We start from the raw sequence: 21687 nt of genomic DNA, 5'->3' as shown, positions 1-21687 counted from the left end.
GAACTGAAAGGGACCAGCTTATAGAAGCGGGTTGCCGCAAATCGGAAGAGTGTTGCCTTCCTTGTTCTTGTGCCATTAAAGCTCGAGACAATGTTGATGAACAATACGCTTTTTTACGTCTTGTGGCTGATTAAAGGCTTTCAGTTCGAAGTCTGTCTGCACAGCCTTGAATACATATTCAAACCTGACACCTGTCACAAAGTTCCTTACAAAGCCTGACATTTGCTATCCAGTCAGACTCAAGCCCCCAGATGAGAAGACATTGTGGAAGTTTTATTACAGTTGTGCAAATCCATGCTCGTGCTTGCACATACAGAAAGACAGAATACTTCAAACAAGCTGCTTCAGAATTACACACAATTATATAAGCAGAAAAACAGAAAAGAAGCTCACGCAGCTTAAAGTGTCAAATATTAAATTAGGTGAAATTAAATCAGCTTAAAAATGCACCAAACTAATACATTTATGAGAAAAAAAGAGACCTGAAATTTCAGACAGAACTGGAGCAAGTTGGACTCGGATCAGGTAGCGGAACTCTACGCTCTGCAGCACTAATTTATTAATTTTAAAATGCTACACCTGTACAAACAAGGAATCTGACAAACAGCATGTGACAACGAGTGTCATAAGGCAGAGCCATGAAATGAAATGAGCTGGTGTGAGGGAAGCTCCAGTCTAAGGCCTCCAGCCAGGACATCAGAGAGTAATTGTGGGCAAATGAATGGCCACATGGTGGACTGGCCGCCACTGGCTCCGGCACACACACACACACACACACACACACACACACACACACACACACACACACACACACACACACACACACACACACACACACACACACACACACACACACACACACACACACACACTATACTGCACTGGAGTGTGAGTGCCCTAACTACCATCTCCGTGTCCCGCCTCCCTCCCCGCCTTCACCCCTCTCTCCTCTCCTCCCTCTGGCCTCCTCTCTCCTCAGCAGTGTTAGTATTAGTCAGCCTGTCAGTCTCTGCTCCACGGCTGAACTCCTCTCACACTGCGCCGCCGTAATGTTTCACACTCTAAACACCTCTCCCTCACCTGCCTCACTCCCACGAGCCGTGTGACAGTGCACATGTATGGCAACAGGAATTTGCCACTCGCAATCATGCGAGCTCGCCACACAGTCTGCGCCTATCCGTCTCCATCACCCGGCCTCGCTGCGGCTTTATAATCCATGGCTGATTAGAAAGAATGGCCTCATATGGAAGAAGATCGAGATGAAGGTCAGAGATCAGACCGGCCCACTTTGTTTGAGCCATCAACACTGAGGCCGACACAACAGCCTGAGGCTAAACCACACGTCGCACTCATGAGATTTATGATGCAGTGTGAGAGCGGGCCAAAGCCACCGTTTCAGCAATGTGACTGTATTTACACTGTGCTGCCCACCAAACACTCCACCTGCTCACGGGGTGGGAAACCTGCTGGAGACTTTTGTTGTATGTTATTCTTGCTGTTCTGAATAAAAGGGACCAATACAAGAAATAAATAATATCATCAACAAATGTTCCCTGAAGACCGGACTGACTGTCCAACCGTAGCTTAACACTGATGGTGAGTGTTTCTGGTTTCAGCTGCAACTGTTACCATGTCCAGCTAACTATTTTACTCTATGTAGTGAAAATAGAATTGTTTTCAAGGCCAGAGAGGATTTCTTAGAACATTATTTAATGGAAAAAAAAAAGCCTTGTTCACGACTGACACGTCCTATAGTATAGGTGTAGTTTTAACCCACTGCGTTGAAACTGGTCCTCCTGCATGCTACTATCACAGAGTTTAGACTAACATCAGCACGACTGTCAAATATATACCATAGCAACCCCTTCTAACATTCCCTGAGGTTAGTCCTCGTGCTAAATCCTTTTTTTGTGGTATTAGAAGACAAACATAATCGTCAGAAATTGTAAACATAATAAAACGTCATTCAAACCTCCCTCTTGCCATTCAACAGGGACTGAAATAAGAGTCATCTGCTACCATCGGCTATTTTACTTGCACAATATCGTTTATAGCCACCGAGTACTGATATCCTTTTACATGGTTTTTGCTTCAGAGTGAGTCAGCTGCCTTGAAACATTAAATAGACAGCTTTAGGTGGTATTTTCAATCAACTCAAGAGGATACCGTTAGCGCAAAACAGCTCGCTAAAAATATTAGCTTATTTGCTATAGTTGATCAAATCTGCTGTGATCAACCAGTAGGAAGTTGTACGCTACAAGCAAAAGTCTACTTTTGTTTTTCAGTTTGAAATAAAGAAACCCCAAGTTCCAAAATTCAGACACTATTAACAACATGTGTTGCAAGAGGGGGAGGAGCTTAGCAAACAGCCAGTCCGAGCCCGGCTACTCAAGTTGAGTTGCTTACCAAGCAGTAGACGACTGTCCTTGTACAGGACACCTCACCGTGACAGTGTATGGGAATATATATAAGTAAAGCAGGACAACACTGAAGCTACATAAGAAGCATCACATCGCACAAAATGAAAAAAAGACAGATTCTGCTGAATTTTGGAAACTGTAAACCACTGAGAGGCTGATGTATCCAGGGTGTATGACGAATAGAATATTATTTATTGTAAAGACTCTAGCGTAAACCAAAAACAACTGAAAAAAGCACCTGGAGGTCATTGACAGGGAGACGTGATCCAAGCAAGGAAAGTGTGTACAGTGCCATCTCACTGCACAGTCTGGGATGCCCTTAAAGGCATAGAATATAATGAAAGCCTGGATTGCCAAGCAAAGCCAAGGTGGAGATTAATAACACTCAAAATTGAGCAGCAACACTGACAGCATTTTATGGACAGCAACACAAAGTGAACAAATTTCTCCATGGTAACTATCTCGAAAGTGGTTGTCAACCAATAAGTAATGTATGTGTGCATGTGTGTGCACACTGACGCCAAACAAACAAGCACTAAAAAACAAAAGCTAAAAAACAAGAAGTGGCAGGGTTACATTTGAAAACAGAAAAACTCACCTAGTTCCACTGTGTCTGCAAAAGAGAAGACAGAGAAAGTCATGCTATGTCATTAAATTGACACAAGGTATTAACCTTGGAATATTGACCATGGGGAGAAATTTGCCAGTCTTTGTGGGTTTATTCCCCCTCCCTGCAAACTCAAGGTGAACTGCAAGTGAACAATCTACCTGAGTGAGCTGTGAATGAACCCCGGCGGCTCTCCAGCCAGCCGGGATCAGCTGCTCAACCTGCACCCTGTGAGGGGAGGGGAGATTTTAATAAAAAACTAAAAGCTCCCAATAGTTCTTCCACCAAGAATGGAACCTGTAATTCATACAACAGGTAGTTAAAGAAAAAATTCAACTGGTCGATGACTTGTTCCAATTGTGATGTTCATTCATGAAAAGTGAGCCATGCTCGCCCTTGTGGGAATCAGAGTTACTTGGCAGTATTTCTTCTTTTCTTCTGTGCTTTGATTTTTATTTAAATCCATTAGACTGAAGGCGATATTCAGGCAGTACAAATGTGCTAGAAATCCTTGTAAAAATGGCCTTTCAACCATGAGTACACCCTCAATTGTGATTATGTTGGCACCAATGTTTCCTTACACCACTCACCATTGTCATCAGGGGCCACAAGGAAGTGACCATATACTGTCTTGGTGACTGTTCCCAGGGGGTTGCTGGCCTCCAGGGTGTAGTTGCCGTTGTTGATGTGCGTTGGGTTCTGGAAGGTCAGACAGCCCTCCAGATAGTCCTGGTAGAAGTCCATGTCAGTTCGGATGTACTCGTTCTGGAGAATCTCCTTTTGTTTGTAGAACCAGCGCAGTTTGGGGTGAGGGTAACCCCGAACCGTGAATTCGATGCAGGTATCAAGGCGCTGCTCGGGTTCGGCCAATCTCAGGATGACTGGAGGGACTGCAGGGAGGATGGAGACATTGAAACAGTTTAGGCATACTGACACCCCATCCAGAGCATAAGGACAAAAGTGAGAAGATCACCTAAAAGCCCTCTTTTCTCTTAAAACCTTCACCAGTCTGCCTGTTCTTTGGGTTAAACACAAATTGAAGAATTACAAAGACCTTTATGTGACCAGAAAGTTTCACAACCCTTGGGCTGGTGAAACCCTTTCCTAATTCTTTGAATAACCTCAGAAAATGCAGCAGCACACTAAACACAGCAGATTTGTTCTGGGAAAGTTGACATTTAAGAGGCAGGTTTCTTGCCTGGGAGTGGCAATGAGCCTTTTACAGCATGCTACATATTGCAGCACTACGTGGGATGGCGAGGAGAAGTAACAGACAGAGGAACTCCTCTTGCTTGAAATAGACGGAGGAATTTCCCCTGTATAACGAGCACAGAGCCTCTCTTGCCTGACATGTAGCAACAAACCTCTGAATCCACAACACCGCTGAGCTGAGAGGCAATTTATCACTTTAATACCATCAGATACGTTTCATAAACAATTCATCCACTGATTTGTCTTTGCAATGAGTCACTCTTGCTGCTACATCATCAAAAGGAAATATTTGGCAGACTGTATTACCTGGCAGTATCTCTTTGAGGCTGTTCTACATACCAGCACCCCATCCCACCCCAGCGCCCACAACCCCCAGTTTGTATGTGTGTATGTTGTCATTAAGACAGCCCCGCAGCATCCCCAGAGAATATCCACTTGCAGTTATATGCAAAATAATACACTTTTTTTTTTTATGATTTCAAGAAATAGGGTTGGGTTTAGTTAAGTCATTTGTTAATTAACAGCTAATTATAGGGGACTTGTATGGCTGGATTAATCCGTTTAGAGGCTTTAGGGCAAGAGTTGTTTGGGGCCCTAATAACTGGCCCGGCCCACCCCAACCACCCTCTCTGCATTTTACTGTATTTACCCTGTCATTTCCAAGTTACTATAGTAGCTTCCACTCTGGAACAGTACTTGGGCCTGGTTTTACTGTATGTCACTTTGTTTAAGTGTTTATTCCACTATACAATCTTATTTCTGCATTTTGACATGCTGATACTTGCACACAAGGTACACCTTAGACGGACGGGAATGTCACTGGTCATAACTAAAGTAGGGCAAGAGAAGTTACGAGCATAGTTCATTTTATACACAAAGGCAATAAAAAGTTGAGGTTGTTGCAATTTATCCTGAGAGGGCCATGAATGTTTAAAGCTCATTTCAAAGTAAACTGCCCAACAATTCAAAAACATTTTACTTAAACCTCGTATTGGCACTCGTAGAAAAGTCAGGGGTTTGCTAAAGTCATGATGTTTCATCCTCTGGGGAGCATGCACATACAATGTTCAGTGGAAATGCATAAGAAAGTTGAAGAGATTGTTCAGTTTGAAACCAAAAGATAGAGCAACATTGCCATGCTGACAAAGATTTCTATAATCTATCTATCCTTGTATCCAAGAGACTAGGTAGTTCAGATTTCCATCTATCCAAGAACGACTTCCAGTTCTTCCTCCAGTTTTTTAAAGCAATTCTAGACCAGATGAGCCACATCAACTGCAGTTTATCAAGGGGCCTCCTACCAGTTAGACAAGCCTGGGAGAACTCCAATGGAAGGTGCCCAGGATGTATTCCAACAAGATGCCTAAACTACCTCAACTATCTCCATTCAAGAAGCCGTGATTCTACTCCAAGGTCACTCTCAATGTTCAAGCTTTTTATCCTGTTTCTAAGGGTCAGCCAAGCCAACCTACGCAGGAAACACATTGCAGCTGCAATCTCATTCTTTCGGCACCAATCTTCCTGTCAATCTTTCACTCCTTTTTAACCTCACTTGTGAACATGACTTGGAGACACTTAAACTTCTTCTTGGGGCAACAAATCACTCCCTAACTGGGGGGAGCAATCCATCGTTTTCCGGCAGAGAGCCACGGCCTTAGACTTGTAGGTGCTGACTCTCATTCATCTCAAATTAAGAAGCCAATAGGACTGCATCCAATATAACAACAGAGGCAATCCTGAGATCTGGAAACTGGACTCACCTTGAAATATTGCCCATGTAGATCACAAAAGGAATTTAATCTCTACAAGGCAGGGTTTTTCATAGCAGATTTGGTAATCCAGCACAATTGGTTTGTCACTGCTGGTTAAACAGTAATCGTAAAAGAGGCAGTATGTTTTATCACAACTGCCTGTCAGGTGGAAAGAAAGTGACAGAAATCCCCCCCCTTCACCACACCCCCACCTATACAGGTGGAAAACTGCTAATCTGACTTTCATACTCACTTCATGTCCTGACTGACCAGCTGTGTCGAGCTGAGAAAGTTAGCTGGGTTTAAAGCTCTCTCCGTAGCGCTCTTCTCTTCCTTATTCTTTACGCAATCTTTTTTTTTTTTTATGTGAACATATTAGGTCATCACTATGAATGCCTTCCAGGAAAGACTGTATGTTATCCATATATCTATAGTAGGCCTATTACATTGTTTGTGCAACCGTCTTCTAGTGTGGCCTTTCTGAACAACTGAAAACACGTCTGAGCGGCCACAACCATAAACTGAAATTGTGGTAACGGTTGAGCGATAGATAAAGATAATAATTAATATAAATGTTTTATAGATTAATTGATCATAAAAGTAACTGACTGTTTCAGTTCTGTCGTTGAAAGCTCGTGTTTTCAAACCAACTAATCATCGAGTGAAGACATGAATAAACTACTTACTGGTGTGTGAAAGCTGTCATTTCATCCGTTGCTTTGGTGACAGACAATAGTGACAATAAAGTCATTCAACTGAACTAAAGTCTAGGAATTGTGAATGTGCGAACACATTGGTGTGGGTGTGCATGCCAATCTGTGATTTTGAGCACGGGAAGAAAGAGAAGAGATTACAGTAAAGAAAAGCAGAGGAGGAAGGAGTGAAGTGAGGGCATCAATAGAGCCATGCAGCCTAAAGAGAAGGAGGAAAAAAAAAAGAAGAGAAATTCTCTTGTTGATGGACAGTTAGGGACCGATCCATTTTCCCCTCAGCGTGGCTGTCAGTCCAGTCTCGGTCAATACAATGCAAGTCATTATGGCGCTCCATACTGGTCTATAACAACATGGTGTCATCGTGGCACTCATACAGATGACAAGCTTTGATAACGGCGTGCCTTTGATCACCGAGAACACTGAATACAAGGCGAGTTGTGCAATGTTATCTAGTGCCAACACTGGTGGTGTTCTCTAAATGCCGTGTACCAGCCAGCCTCAGATAGGACATCATGGCTGGCGGTGACAGCGGAGGAACAGTTTTGTGGGACAGATATTGCTACTTATTCCCTCTGGGCTGAACCACATTGAACCACATTAAGATGTTCACCTGTTAGAAACAGCACAGTTACATGTTGAGCCTCAGCCGGGATTCAATCACACAATATTCAAATTGATTTTCCTTAATTTGAGGTTATGCCTTGCTCTAACTGTAGAGCTACTCAGGGAAGTGAACTGCCAACCCAGGCGTGAGTAGTGGTGTAGCCCTAATTGACAGTTACACCTTGTCCACAGGACAAAAAGAAGAAAACATGGTAAGCTGTGTGAGTCCACACAGCTGTAGAGCTGCTATTGTTCCAGGCAGCAGCAGAACAATGGGCCTGCATAATTTGCATTGTGGTTAATTATGGTTTCACTAAAATAGGGAACTCATCTTTGAATGCAGAGAATGTCACTTGACGGCTGGTAATTTCGCTGTCAATCAGATTACTCCCTACTCAGAGCAGCAGTTTAAGCTATTTTATGACATTTCCAGAGACAATAGTCTGCACAGGGGAGGAAATGTAATTACCATCAGAGCATGTGGTGAAAAATTAATAAGTTAATTTGCAGCACCAGCAGAGTGTCAACAGGAAAAAAAAAAATTGCCCAGAGATGTACATCCAAAAAGTGTGGAGGAGGCCCCGAAGACTAGATGTTGCAACGTCAATCTGTCATTCTAGTGTGGTCCTTCGTAGCTCTGCTCTAGTAGGGAGTGTTTGAATTGGTGACAAATCTCCCCTGTCCGGTTGCGTGACGCATTGCAAACAGCTACAATAGATTGTGCTCTACAAGAAGAAGCTTGCTACAAAGAGAAAAATGTCAGACACCTTTGATAAATATTGGCGTTGAATAGAGTCTGTCCCAAATCTGCCCAAGGGCCAATCCACTGGGTAAACTTATGTAAGACCTGAAGTATATACTGTAATTCATGGTCAGGATATTAGAAAAACATTCTGATGGTTACCACATCATTGCTTTCTCATTGCTGAGGGTTACATTTTTTTTTCTCCTTTTCTCTTTCCGCTCAGATCAAGGCTGAGCTTTCATGTGGGCTGGAGGATATATTCTTGCTAATTGGCTACATCAATTTCACTTGGTTTGTAACTGTGCAACACCTCATTGCATTCTAAATGTACCTGCATAATTTGGCTGTTCTGCTTGATAAAGATTTTTTTTTCCTGTTGTAAATTATTCTCTCAGACTGTCTGTGTCATTAATGCATGATAAATTGCAGTCCCCAACATATAAGACCATCAAAGTTGCCATGAAAGACATCTTGTGCCCCAAAAAAACCCACAGAGCATCCTTGGCTCAAAGCATTCCTACTGTACCTACTAGAGTCTAAATACGTATTTTGTAGAAGCATTTATTGTTTTTTGTTCTTTCCCCGAATGAGACTGAATGGACAAGGTTGACACCTTCAAGTAATCATTGATTTTTTTCAGTGTTTAAGAAAGGGCACAATCTTTTGCTGAACAGCTACCTGTGTTCAACCCGGTATCCTGGTGTACGCTAAACCGTTTAATACGTAAAAAGACGTAAAAAAGCAAGGTGGCTTAGGTTTGCTTATGTTTAGGCGCATGAACTACTTGATTAGAGTTAGGAAAAACCATGGTTTCGGTTAAAAAAAAAAAAAAAAGCAACTTTGGGATTGGTAGGGTTAAGTTAAATACATTATGTTATGTACATAACTTAATGAAGTAACTTCAAAGAAATCCACGTTGATTCCTGTGTGTTTGTTCCCTCCAACCACTCCCCCGACTTATTCCTACGCAGACTTTATCTCTCTTTGTATTTTGTCACAAGACCTCCTTCTTTGAGGCTCAGGTTCTTTTCATACATGTGTGTACTTTTCACACCTGGGTGAGGCAAAACGTGACACTGACACAGTATCCTCTAGTGGACATCTAGTGGAATTTTGTGGTGATACCAGGCTGAGAAGTAACTTATTGTAGAAAAAACACAATAATAATAAAAGCACAATTAACATTTCAAAATGTTGTTGCAAATGATTACCAGAGCGGCATTACACTTACTGCAAATGCATTTGTTCATGCAAAGTCTAAAAAGTTGTCATTTTTAGGGGAAAAGGTCGGCCTAGTGTTACCTATCACACAGAATTAACACAGGCTGTCATTAGGTTTTCACAACGACGGTCTTAACGATACAAATCACCACTGAAACGTGACAGTAACATTTTGAAATGTTGCTGTATTTTGGTGTACCAGAATATTAATGCCAAACTTTTACCAAACCATGGCAGTCTGCAGACAAGCTGATGGCCAATAATGTAGATAAGCCACTTGCTCAGTGGTCGGTAACAGGTTTTTATTCCAAGTAATCACCACACCAGCAGGCTTCACTGATTAATGCCTTCAACAACAAAGCAACATAATTTCACTTTTTAATAGGATTAAATAACCAAGACAGAGATTGAAAGACACAATACAGGTGTTGTGGTGACTTTTGTGTTAATATTTCAGTTAAAGCAACATTGATTGGCGTGTTTCTTTTACAAAGCAAACAACATGATAGATTAGCATTGTTGGCATTGTTAGCATTTTTATCGTGGCTCAAGATTCACCACTCATGTCCAGATTGAAATATCACAGGAACTATTGGATGGATTGATATAAACTTTGGTACAGACATTTGTGATCATTACACATCAATGAATTCTACTGAATTTAATGATCTCCTGACTTTTCTTCTTAAGTATCCATAAGTTGGTAATTAGTGAAATGTCTTTACAATCGTTGGTTACATTGTCATGAAATTGGGTGAAAATATTCATGCTCGCTTTGAAATGTAATAACTTTGACCATCCTTTAAAGAGAAGATTCTCAATACATGATATACGTGTTAAATGAGTTGCTTAAAGCATGTGCAACATTTGAAAACTTTGTCACACTGAAATGTAGAGTTAGACCGTTAAACAGTTTCTCATCCGTCTTCAGCTCAGGTTTTTTCAGGCGAAGGTAAAAGGTAACTTCAGTACGTCACCGAGCTACCGCAGAGCTGGTTCATATAACCTTCTGCATGGCTCCTCCTCTCACACAGTGAAACGCTATAAAAGCCTGGAGCTCATTTGCATAAGAGGTCATCCCACTGGACTTCAGTTCTACTCCTGACGTAGTCAGATTGTTATTGTACATCAGCCAGCTGCTACAGGACGTCTCCCTCCACCCGCAAGGGAATCTTTCCTGGAAGCAAGAACCTCCAAACTAGCGCTGCATCGCTATTTAAATTCCCTACTGATGAAGAAAGGAAAAAGAGGTGGATTGATTTCGTGAAGAGTTTCGCTAAAGGAGACTTTAGGATTAACACCAACAGCCGCCTCAACAGGGACCATTTCAGGAAGGATAGTTTCACCAACTTCCACCGGAGACGGACGGAGCTCACGGACGCACCGTTCCTCCTGCAGCGCAGAGCTGAACTGACCTCAGTGGAAGAGAAAGATTTTCAGCTCAACCTGAGCAGGTTCAAGGTTTGAGTTGACATGATGTAATGAATTGACGTGATGTAATGAATTAACATGTGATGTAATGCATTGACATGTGATGTAATGAATAGACGTGATGTAATGAATTGACATGTGATGTAATGAATTGACATGTGATGTAATGAATTGACATGTGATGTAATGAATTGACATGTGATATAATGCAGCGTTGTTCATGTTGCAGTTGTTACAGAACTAAATCAACTCCTCCTCTCTTATTATCTCCACTATTGTAATGCAGGTGCGTTAGAAGTAGTTGGAGACTCACTGTCTTCTGTCTCTGGTGTCCAGTTTTACTTCCTGTGTTACAGCTCAGTGGGACAAGCTGGATTTGATTGCATCTATATGTTTCACTCATTGGACAAATAAATTCTGATTCTATTGTTTTCATAAAGCAGGCTGCTCCGTCCACCAGAGAGACAGAGGACCAGTGGGACATCATGCATAAAGTCACCGAGAGGTTGGATGTCTGACAGACTGCTTAGTGGGGAAAAGAACTGCAGCCACAGGACTGTCCTACAGGACACTGAACACCTTCCAGCGAGGGGGCGGAGCTTCAGGTCCTTCAGGACACGCCCCCCCAGTCTCAGAGCAGAGAAGACTGATGATTTCTCACTATTTCAAACTAATACCTAATTTAACAAACTTGTCTGTTTTTTTTTTCATTCAAATTTGGATGGGTAGTTAACAACCCATACTTGTGTTGTGTGATGACCTTAAAACTCATTTTCACTTCTACTTTACATCATCTTTAAGTTTGTGCCATCATGAGATGAAAAATGTATTTTGTAATTTTGGTTTGCTTGTCAAGCTATTTACTTTCCCATCAGTCTCAGCTACACTTTGTCTTGAGTGCAAATGTTAGCATTATGAATTACATTACACTTATATTAATCAACAAGTTCACAATGTCACTGTAAACATGTTTAGCATTCTGCAGTTAGCATTTATCTTTATGACTGCATGTAGCCCCACAGAGCTGCTGATATGAGTGTAGACTTTTAGACACCTGCAATCTTTACCTGAATTGGTTATCTGAATTGGGCATGTGTCTCATTAAGAGGAACACGAAGATGATTAACATGAGGTCAAGTAAAATCCCAACATTAGAACAGCTGAGGTCCTTTATTAACCTGGCCCTTCAACAAAACTTCAAACTAAGGGATGTATCAACTTTTAAATCCATTGTAAACTCAAAACAACATTCAAGTATAAAAACCCCTACAGTTTCCAAGTTTGTTGTCATTGTTGACTAGTGCTATTTCTCACAGTGTGTATGTACACACACTGGATGAAGCTATTAGATTCAGCGTTTGGGTAAAATGCATCGGAGGCTCATAATGTCTCACCATTAACCTTGGGGATATTAAACATAAACAGCTATGCAAATTAGAAGACTAATTAAATAAATTAGTAAGAATGGGCAAATATTTAATGTCAACATACTTAACTGCATGTAAAATGGGCAGCATTAATACGAACTAATAAAGCCCTAAAGAGTTGTTCCCATAGAGAGATTTGTGTTTCCTTATTAACACCCACATCTAATCAACGAGGCTAAGTATGTGGTGTAGTATTGAAATGCTTGTCACTGGTCTACAGTTACTGCTTCCACTTTGGGCTTCAGTCCTCACCTCTGGGCAGAGCTACACTACAGATTTAATCAGAGAAAACCTGCAACTCACACTGGACGTTGAGCTGGATGGAGGAGTTGGTCATCCCCACCACGTTCTCGGCGATGCAGGTCAGCTGGAAGTTGTTGTCATCACGGCTGATGTTGAAAAGAGTCAGGTTGATGGAGTGGATGTTGGGCCAGTACACATTAGACTGTGGGAGGAAGAGAGGGAGAGGCACGGAGAGAGAGAGAGGAGTGGTGGTTAGGTACGTGAAGGATATACTGTACAGCACATACGATTATACTACTGGGGTTTAAATCTTTAATTACTTAATTATAATTAAAGTTAATTATTCATTGGTTAAATTCCTGTGGAAGGAAACGGAATTAAGTCAAGCAGTGCGCTCTACCTGCGGGAATTAATCACCTCGTTGATGTAGTCTGATCTTACTACTGTGAGTCTGGCATTACCGGAAGAATGTGAAGAGTGATATACTGTCAGCTTTGGCACTAAATGGACTAATTAATACACAATTTTGTACCTTTAGGTAGCCAAATACAATTCCTATTCCTCCCTTCCTGCCTTCAGTTGGCCGGGCTCCCATTCCCGAGCACTTCACTCATCCTGATACAGTATCGGTCTACCCTAAAACATCGAGCCCGAGGCTGAGGTAAACTTTCATCTGTGAAGTCACTGCAAGTGTTAAAGACGCAGATGACAAATATAGCCGCTCGGCACGTTCAGAGACCGCTGTTCTTCTCTGCTTGCTCTTTATCTCTGCAGTTGTTATTGCTGTGACGTCCCCGGGGGGGCCCGACTCGGGAAAGCAAGATTAGCGGGTTAGTCAGCTCGCTGTGGGTTCAGCTCAGGCCTCTCAGTCATACAAAAGTGGCTTATTTTGAACAAGGGGAGATGATCATGGTAACCTGTGCTGCACAGCTGATCAGGGAGCTACACTGCAGGTTAATCTTCGGTCCTGCTCTTTGCATGTGACTGAGTGAGTCTACCCCCACAGTGCACGATGGAAGATTTCTCGGCATACTTCCAGCAAGTCATCTAAGTGCAAATAAATGATTAGCATTCAGCCAATCAGAGTGTTGATCTCATTTCTGACTCCAGGCTCCCACAGCTCTCTTTTAATATGTTTAATCAAAGAGTTTAAAAAAAAAAAAAAAAAATCTCCTAATTAGCCATGTTTGACGGCCCAGGTTCAGACGGGTAACTCATACTACTCAATCACCTCTCTGGAAAAGTCTCCATCTGTGGAGGAACTGATTCTAAGGAATATAAAAAATATCATATGATTTCACGAGTCAAATTTTTTTGGTCCTGGGATAAAAAAAATGTTTTTGGTCCTCGTCGTCAGAGCAACAATTCCTTGTGTGCAAGTTTACTGACATCTGTATTCATGAGCAAGACATTTCAAGCTGAACCACATACCTGACGTCATTTTCTGATACAAATGTCTTGCTTTTGCAGATTTATCATGAAAGAACTTTGATATAATTGTGATGTACATCATAAAGTACAAAACTGAATAAAACTCCGACTCTTGAAAGAGCCATAGAGCCAGTGTTTGAATACCATATTTATACAATTAAAGTTGCTTTTTGAAAGATATTAGTAAGGTTTCATTTTTAGTTATCCGTCTCACATCCGGCTCATACTTTAATTAATCCAGCAGCCAACAGAGGCTCTCTATACGCACATAAACAAGGCATGTTGTTAAGCTTCCAGTCTGTTTTCCTGTTTTGTACACATGTAACTACAGTTAGTGTGTTTTGGGTTCAGTGCTTTCAGAAAGCAGGCGACCCCTAGCTAAATACTGCCTGAAAACATCCTGCTGCAAACAGGCTGATTACCTTACACCTTCTGTGTACACAGTCCTGTGACTCCGAGTCATACACACAACATTCACCGTAGTTGTAACCACATGCAGTAGTCCTGACAGACAGCTACGACCCACAAAGAAAGCTCACGTTACCGGAGCGGGAGGCCGGAAGCAACTGTCGGCTTGTAGGTTTGTCTTTTTCACCCCCCAAAAAACATGATTCACAAACAGTTAGTTTTCTTCACTAGTGTGTTGAATCTAACTACACACTGGAAAAATTAAAAACACAGCTACACATGAATGATACAAATATACAACTTTGTACTTGCACACAGATAAGGGGCAGTATCTATGTTATTCCTGGTGAGTGCGGTTAATCAGAATTCATTAGAAGACATATATACGCCCATTTAATCATGAATGTTATCAATGTTTTTGTTGGAAATTTTAGCTCAAAGATGTTTATTTCTGTAATCTGAACATAAGGATCAATTTATTTTTAGTCTAATGTGTAAACAATGATTATATATTCTAATATATAGTACTACATGCACTATATTATATAATAAGATAAATATATTGTGGCTTAATATCAAACTACAAATGAAGCTAAATAAGATATGTTTCTATAATTGTGCCGGATACATTTATTCTTAATATTTTCAATATTATGAATTATGCAGACACATAAGAGTGAGGCAAACTCACCACTCTATAACCTAACAATCTATATAACCTGTAATAGTGGAAATATATGAGTGAGAGTATCTTGCAGTGCTGCCTTAATGGAGATTTAATCTCTGCTCCACACTCCAAAGCACAAAAGGTTTATTAATGCACCTTAAACACCGCCTGCCAACCGCCGTCAGACATGTCACCCAGCTCACCCAGCTCACTCAGCTCACAGTTGTCCATCGGTAATAATATGTAATTGTTTACAATTGATGAAAGGATGGAGATAATGAACTTAGTGTGCGACGCAGTGCAGGGCAATATGAGAGCAGTAAAACGACGATTTCAATCCATGATTCTTGTGCCTAAGTGCACACTGGGACGGTTCTTAACACTCCAACTGTGCACCAAATATAACTGCAATCATATATTCAGCAGTCAGCAAGTCGACTGAAAGCTGATGGTTTTCACAATGGGAGCAGAAGATAACTTCCTCGAGGAATAACAAATCCTTCCATGTTATTATTCAGACAATAAGTTATTATTATCTGGATTATTTTAGCCTGATAGCAGCATGTTATTCTGATTTAGTTCAGTCACATGTGAAGGGCGGGGACATGGATGACTCAGAGGCACTTTAATGGTCCAAAAATAGTTCAATTATCTCTGTGTTGTTTCTATTATTTAAGTATTTGGTATTTTTCATGCTCTTTTGTAGCCATAGCGATATGTATGTGTGTGTGTGTGTGTGTGTGTGTGTGTGTGTGTGTGTGTGTGTGTGTGTGTGTGTGTGTGTGTGTGTGTGTGTGTGTGTGTGTGTGTGTGTGTGTGTGTGTGTGTGTGTGTGTGTGTGTGTGTGTGTGTGTGTGTGTGTGTGTGTGTGTGTGTGTGTGTGTCTCACCAGGTGCGTGTTGATGGAATGCAGCCCGCTGACAGTCCAGTCCACCTCAGGCAGCGGTGATCCGGATCCGTTGCAGCTCACCGTCACATTGTCACCCTCCATCACCAGCACACTGCTGTGGCTCACACTGATCTCTGGCAAGTCTGAAAAACACACACGCACACATACACAGTGTATTTTCACGTTAGTCCTCACCTGTCACTGCCTGTGTCTTCATATTGTCACACCAAATCAATTAATCACTTTTCATTGTTGTAATAAAATTAGTACAAAGGGAGCAGTCCTACACATCCACGCACACGCACACACACACACACACACACACACACACACACACACACACACACACACACACACACACACACACACACACACACACACACACACACACACACACACACACACACGCACACACACTGGATGTCACAGGGATGAGTCACCACTAGGAGATAATACTGCAGAGTCTACAGCCTCTGTCAGAATCAACACACAGCTCCTCACATCAGATTCACCCTCTGAACTCTGTCACACCTCCTCCTCTTCCCGCCTCAACTCGTCTCCCTGCTTCTCCTCTATTTCCTCCTTTTCACGTTTTGCCCTTTCCTTCCTCCTCCTAGGTTTTACTGTCGCTTTTGTCTGTATTTCTCTCCTCTTTTCCCACCCTCTCTCCTCTGCTGCTTCCTCTTCCCTTTTCTTTGTCTCCTTTTCAAACACGGATCCCCCCCGGCCCCTCTTACCACAGTTATGGATGTACATGTTGTGCAGTCGGATCTTGGAGGCCCCGTTCCTGCAGTAGAGCTGCTGCGTGTGAAGCCCGGCCTCTCCTCTCTGTTGCCACAGCTGGATCCAGCGGATGTCGCAGCCGCAGTCAAAGACCACGCTGTCCAGATGCCTTCAAAAACAATGAGGGAACAACAAAATTAACAACAAGCTGAATGAAACACACAAAGAACAACGACAACATTCTACATTCAGTTCATATATTCAGTAACAGTGAAAACAACTCCAACCATGTCTCTTCTAAAAATGAAAAGGCTGCTCCACCGCCTTCCACTTCTATAAAATTGATTACGATGAAATATTTTTTTTAAAAAAGAGATCACAATTGAGGCACTGAAAGCAGAGATATCATCTTTAATTCCCCACTCAAGCGTCTAGCCTTGTGCAGAGCTGAGAGGGCCGCAGAGGTCTGGTAGTCTCACACCTTCCAGGTTTGTACCATTTGTAGTCCCCAGTCCTCTCCTGACTGTCGGGCTTGTGCAGCTCCCCCTCCAGCCACAAAAGGGCTAAAGGCTCGTGTTTTGCTTGGGCTAAGCGATGGCTGAAGCATATTTTTTACGCTTCAAGTCTATATTTTTCTGTGTTTTAAACGCATGAATAAAAGTGAGTTTGTATTGGGCTGAGAGCAAGTCCAAAGTGCAGGAGATCTACAGCTCAATAATGTGCTTAAATGCATCATGAACTGTTGCTCAGACTGCACTTTCTCTTGTATATAGACAATTTTTAAACTTTCTTTACATATGCACATGACTTTGACTAAAATGTTATTATTCACTACAACAAGTATTTTATAGGACTGCAATTTTCAAGGAATTCCTGTGAAATATCTGCTCCAGATTCCCAGGAAACACACCTGCAGGAAGCCGGAATGTTTGGCATCTGTCTGCCTAATACATACTGAGGAACATCAAATGTAATTCACTGAAACATAGATGTCCTCTTACACTAACATGCAACTGTAGCAGTGACAACAGGACATTCAAATGGCAATTTGAGGTGCATTCAGAAAGTTCAGAGATTGCTCCTGTTGTGCCTGACAACGACATGTATGCCGTTGTCAGGCACAGAGCAGAAAGCAGAGGGAAGCTATAAACTTCATGATGAAGTATTCCAAGTTACGTCAGTTGGTCAACATCAGCACCTGAGGTACAAGCGGTTTTGTGACCCCCGGTACGTGCAATTTCAAAATGGACTTGAGCACACATCAAAACTCAGGAAATCTGGAATAAAGACCCTTGAAATGCTTCAGAAAATCTACAGTCACGAAGCAACCAGCCTGGTTGTTTTAAGAGGTATTTGAGTTTTGAGAGGGAAAAAACATCACCAAGATTGAGGAAGGCGCATCAGGTCAGGAATGTATGCAGGTGGGTTGTTTACATTCAGTAGGTGGTGCACTGTGAATCCGTCCCCAGGATGAAACTGTCAACACTGAGTTCTACTGTGACGTTCTGAGACGTCTGAGGGAAAACATTTTAAATAAACAATCTGGACTGTGGCGCCATGAGACTTCGGTCCTCCAACATGACAACGTGCCCGCTCAGCGCATTGAAAACACGCCACATCCTCGCCAACCAGAGCACAGTCAGCACTCCCCATCACACCTGCTTCCAAGATGTGGCTCCATGTGACCTCTCGCTGTTCCCCACAATTCTTGCACAAAATTTGATTTGCACTCTCTGCTCAAGGTCCTATGTAACATTGCAAATACACACATTACAGTGATCCCAGAAACGTGTAGATCAGGTGCTGATGGTGATCAAGCAATGTGACTTGGAACACGTATTCACAAAGGTTATAACTTCCCTCTGCTCCATGTGCATCACTGTGCACCGTTCACACACAACAGGAAGAGTCTCAGAACTTTTTGATTGGCCCTTGTATTGCGGTAGAAGAACTGGATTAACTTTTTATCTGCAGCGGTTCCTTTCAATACTTTCAGCAGCCTGCCTTTGAGTCATGTGGCAAAATTTGTGGCAGAACGTGTGAAGAAAGCAGAGGAGTTGAAAGTGTCTTCATTAACCAACGTGGGCAAAGATAACCGTGGTGTTAAAACAATGATGTACTGGATCTGTATCGTTGCCAGTGCCTTTTCTTCAAAAATAGCAACAAATTAGCAACACATGCTGAAGAAAAACAAGAGGAAATCTGAATGAACCATTTTGAGGTTATTTAGTTGGAATTGGGTTCTATTCAAAAACAAAATGCCTTTACGGCAGGCAAGAGTTAAACATATCCCAGTGAGATATTATTTTAAAATCATAGGAAAACCTTCAGTTCTACTCTTTAGAGGTAACATGCACTTCAGCCAACCTTCAATAAGAGCAGAAGAAAAATAAAAGCCTTCAACTGAAGCAAAAGCAACATTTTCAGCCTAATAAGTAACAACTTCACAATAACAAAAATAACAACAGAATTCCCAAAAATCAATCATAAAATTATATATCCAATGATGGTGACTGCCCAAACAACAGATGGATGTTTTATGTTTTCTCATAGTTGGATTTAATTCAAATCGGCCAACCAGAACAAAAACAATGAAAAGTGGCAACGCAGCTTTCACAAGGGAGGAGCTCAAAGGTCAAAGCAGTGTTCGGGATATCAGTCTCAGGCTGCATTAGTGGCAGACATATATCATTAGGCTCCACTGTGCAGTCATTTCACTCACAGTGCTGTGCAGAGAGGAACCGCATTATTCAACACTGTACGCCACCTCTGCATTTTGCATATGTCCAATTTGGAGGCTGTGATTGGCCAATTTTGTCAAGATGAATGTCTGTCCAAATGTCCTTGACAGAGGTCAATAAGATATTGCAGAAAGCATGAATAATGTATCGGCTACGTCCAGCACACTGTATAAAGTAATGAGAATAGATTCCCACAGGTGGATCTCGCTTATTATCAGGTGCTCACTGGATGTGAAAGTGTAGTTAGAGCAGAGCCTTTACACACTCACTGTGTGTCAGCTTCTTCACTGAAAGACTGCCCCCACCCTGCTCCTTTAGGAACTTCCTTTTCCTCCCCTTTCCTTCCCTTGCTCATCAGTGGTTATTTTGTACAGATGTGTTCTGATTGCTGTCACCGTTGGCACTATTTTAAATATTTTTATAGCAATCCAAACCTTATTCCCAAAGCCAATTAAATTATAAAAAAAAAAAGTGAAATGAAAATATGTTAAAATATTGTGTCCTGGTTGCTGAATTTTATGTATGGATTTCAGGACATTAACGTCAGGCTTTTTTCCTTGAGGGTGAATTTTTCAAGTTAAAACTTGAAGGACACTCAGAGAATTGACCTCTACTTTTTTCTGATGTGCAAATATCTTGCAGCAACCATTACATATGTCTGCATGTATTTCCAAAACTTCGCCAATCATGTCAAAATATGCTTGTGCACATCTCAGCTGCACATTTATTTGGTAGTTATTAACTGAACATTTTTCACGTACCATTCATTATCATGTACATATGTGCAAATACTCCATTCTTAGGCTGTATTAAAATCATGAACATGGCAGCTTGTTATTTAAAACAGTTCCTACGAAAAGCTTAATGTTCACAAGGATCTCATCTCAGCTTTAATTATACATCAGCTTTACCAGCTAGCAGCCAAATCTGCTCTACATTAAAAATACACACAAAAATAAAAGCAATTTCTTAAAAACTACCAAAAGAAAGTGTTCAAAAATCATTAAATAAAAGTCAATAACCAAGAAAAACATTGGCAATACATGAGTATTCCAGAGGATTATTGGTGAATGAATGTGGATTGTAATATGGCCAATGTTTTTCTCCTATTAAACTCTACTTACTTTTCCTATATTTTAAACATACTTTTAAGATTAAGATAAGACTTTTAAGACGTAGGACATTTGGTAGGCCAAATGTACTATCTCCCAATATTAAGAAAAGTGCTGCTCCAAAAATCCTTGGCCCATACACCTGCCACCCAGTTTGATGAACATTGTGCATGTAGTTTTTCCATAACCTCCCTGGTGGAGGTAACTGAAAAACAAGCAAACCGTGGGGAACTTTTAAAAGGAATAGATTTTAATAACTACTACAAACATTGAGTTTGAAGATTTTTACCATTATCAATGCACTTTTAGTTTTTTTTCTTTTCTTATGATTACTTCAAGCTGAAAATAAAATAAATGAATTAAGAAAATGTAAATGACGGCAATAAAATGGAAGTTCAAAGATATATTTTACCCCTGCAGATACGTTTTATTGTGTTTTTCGGGTCATCTCTGGCAGAACATGTATCTATCCTCAAATTAGGATAAGAAACAAATAAATATGACTAAAATAAAATAAAATAAAATTGTATTTCATTTCTTTGGGTAGTTCTTGATCTACATTTGTGTATGATTTTGTGTTTAAATGGAGTATTTATTTCAAGCAAATTACTTTTAAATCAACAACTCTACACTCAACTCGAACATTAACTACAGTAACAGAATTGTGTCTATTTTCCCTGTAATACAGATCAGAGTTCAAATTTATTTCCAGGAAACGTTTTCCAAAAGACAGGTAGTTCCCTGCATGATGGTGCGGAGGAGAATTTCAAGGTTAAAGGTTTTCATTTAACGCTGAGCAAGTTGAACCACCAGGGATCAAAGCTCACCAGAGCAGGGCAGCTCAGGCTCTCCACCCCCCAGCCTCCCCCCCATACTGTAATTATGGTCATTATTAATAAGAACCATCACCTCCATACATTACCCACTATTCCTCTGGGCAGAGCTGATCAGCACCTGTACAGATACAGGAAATATCTTCAAAAGAAATGTAGCATATCTCACTTAAATAAGCCGGCAGCAACCCTATGTTTCCAAAGTGCAGCCAGCCTTTGCAGGACAGTAACACGGTTATGAATTTACAGCGCTACCATCTAAAAAAGCAATAAGACAACGAAAGAAAAAAGAAAGCAAACTGACAGCTGGAAGTTGATAAATGTCTGAAGGAGAGCAGATTACACTTCGAAAAGAACAAAAGCAAACAGCAGCATGACCCCAGATACAGAGAGCTAACAGCATGGTGTTTTCTTGAAGCTGGCTAACGATCCACCCCGCTACTCTAGAGGAGAGGTAATGATCACCACCGGAGGCTGTTTTTCTGGGAAATGTACACACAGGTGCTGTGG

The 21687-nt window shown here is 41.3% G+C and overlaps 1 protein-coding gene across 4 annotated transcripts in view; it reads right to left on the bottom strand.

The window, feature by feature from the left end:
• Positions 1–21687, bottom strand: part of ntrk3b (neurotrophic tyrosine kinase, receptor, type 3b) — a 204416-nt gene that overhangs the window by 86872 nt on the left and 95857 nt on the right. For 3 of the 4 annotated variants that reach the window (XM_069690324.1, XM_069690327.1, XM_069690325.1), the window contains exons 5-9: positions 16506–16660; positions 15769–15911; positions 12434–12575; positions 3618–3917; positions 3019–3033 (exon numbers count right to left, since the gene is read on the bottom strand). In XM_069690324.1, the coding sequence (XP_069546425.1) occupies positions 3019–3033; positions 3618–3917; positions 12434–12575; positions 15769–15911; positions 16506–16660 (755 nt within the window). The remainder of the gene's footprint in view (positions 1–3018; positions 3034–3617; positions 3918–12433; positions 12576–15768; positions 15912–16505; positions 16661–21687) is intronic. The other variant, XM_069690326.1, reaches the window with a different exon arrangement.

Source organism: Brachyistius frenatus, unplaced genomic scaffold (assembly GCF_029030835.1).
Source record: "Brachyistius frenatus isolate BFR_SWC_R1_liver_20210118 unplaced genomic scaffold, ASM2903083v1 Contig_9, whole genome shotgun sequence".
NCBI classification, from domain to species: domain Eukaryota; kingdom Metazoa; phylum Chordata; class Actinopteri; family Embiotocidae; genus Brachyistius; species Brachyistius frenatus.
Note: the sequence above shows the minus strand (reverse complement) of the source record. Positions and strands in the feature narration are given on the sequence as shown.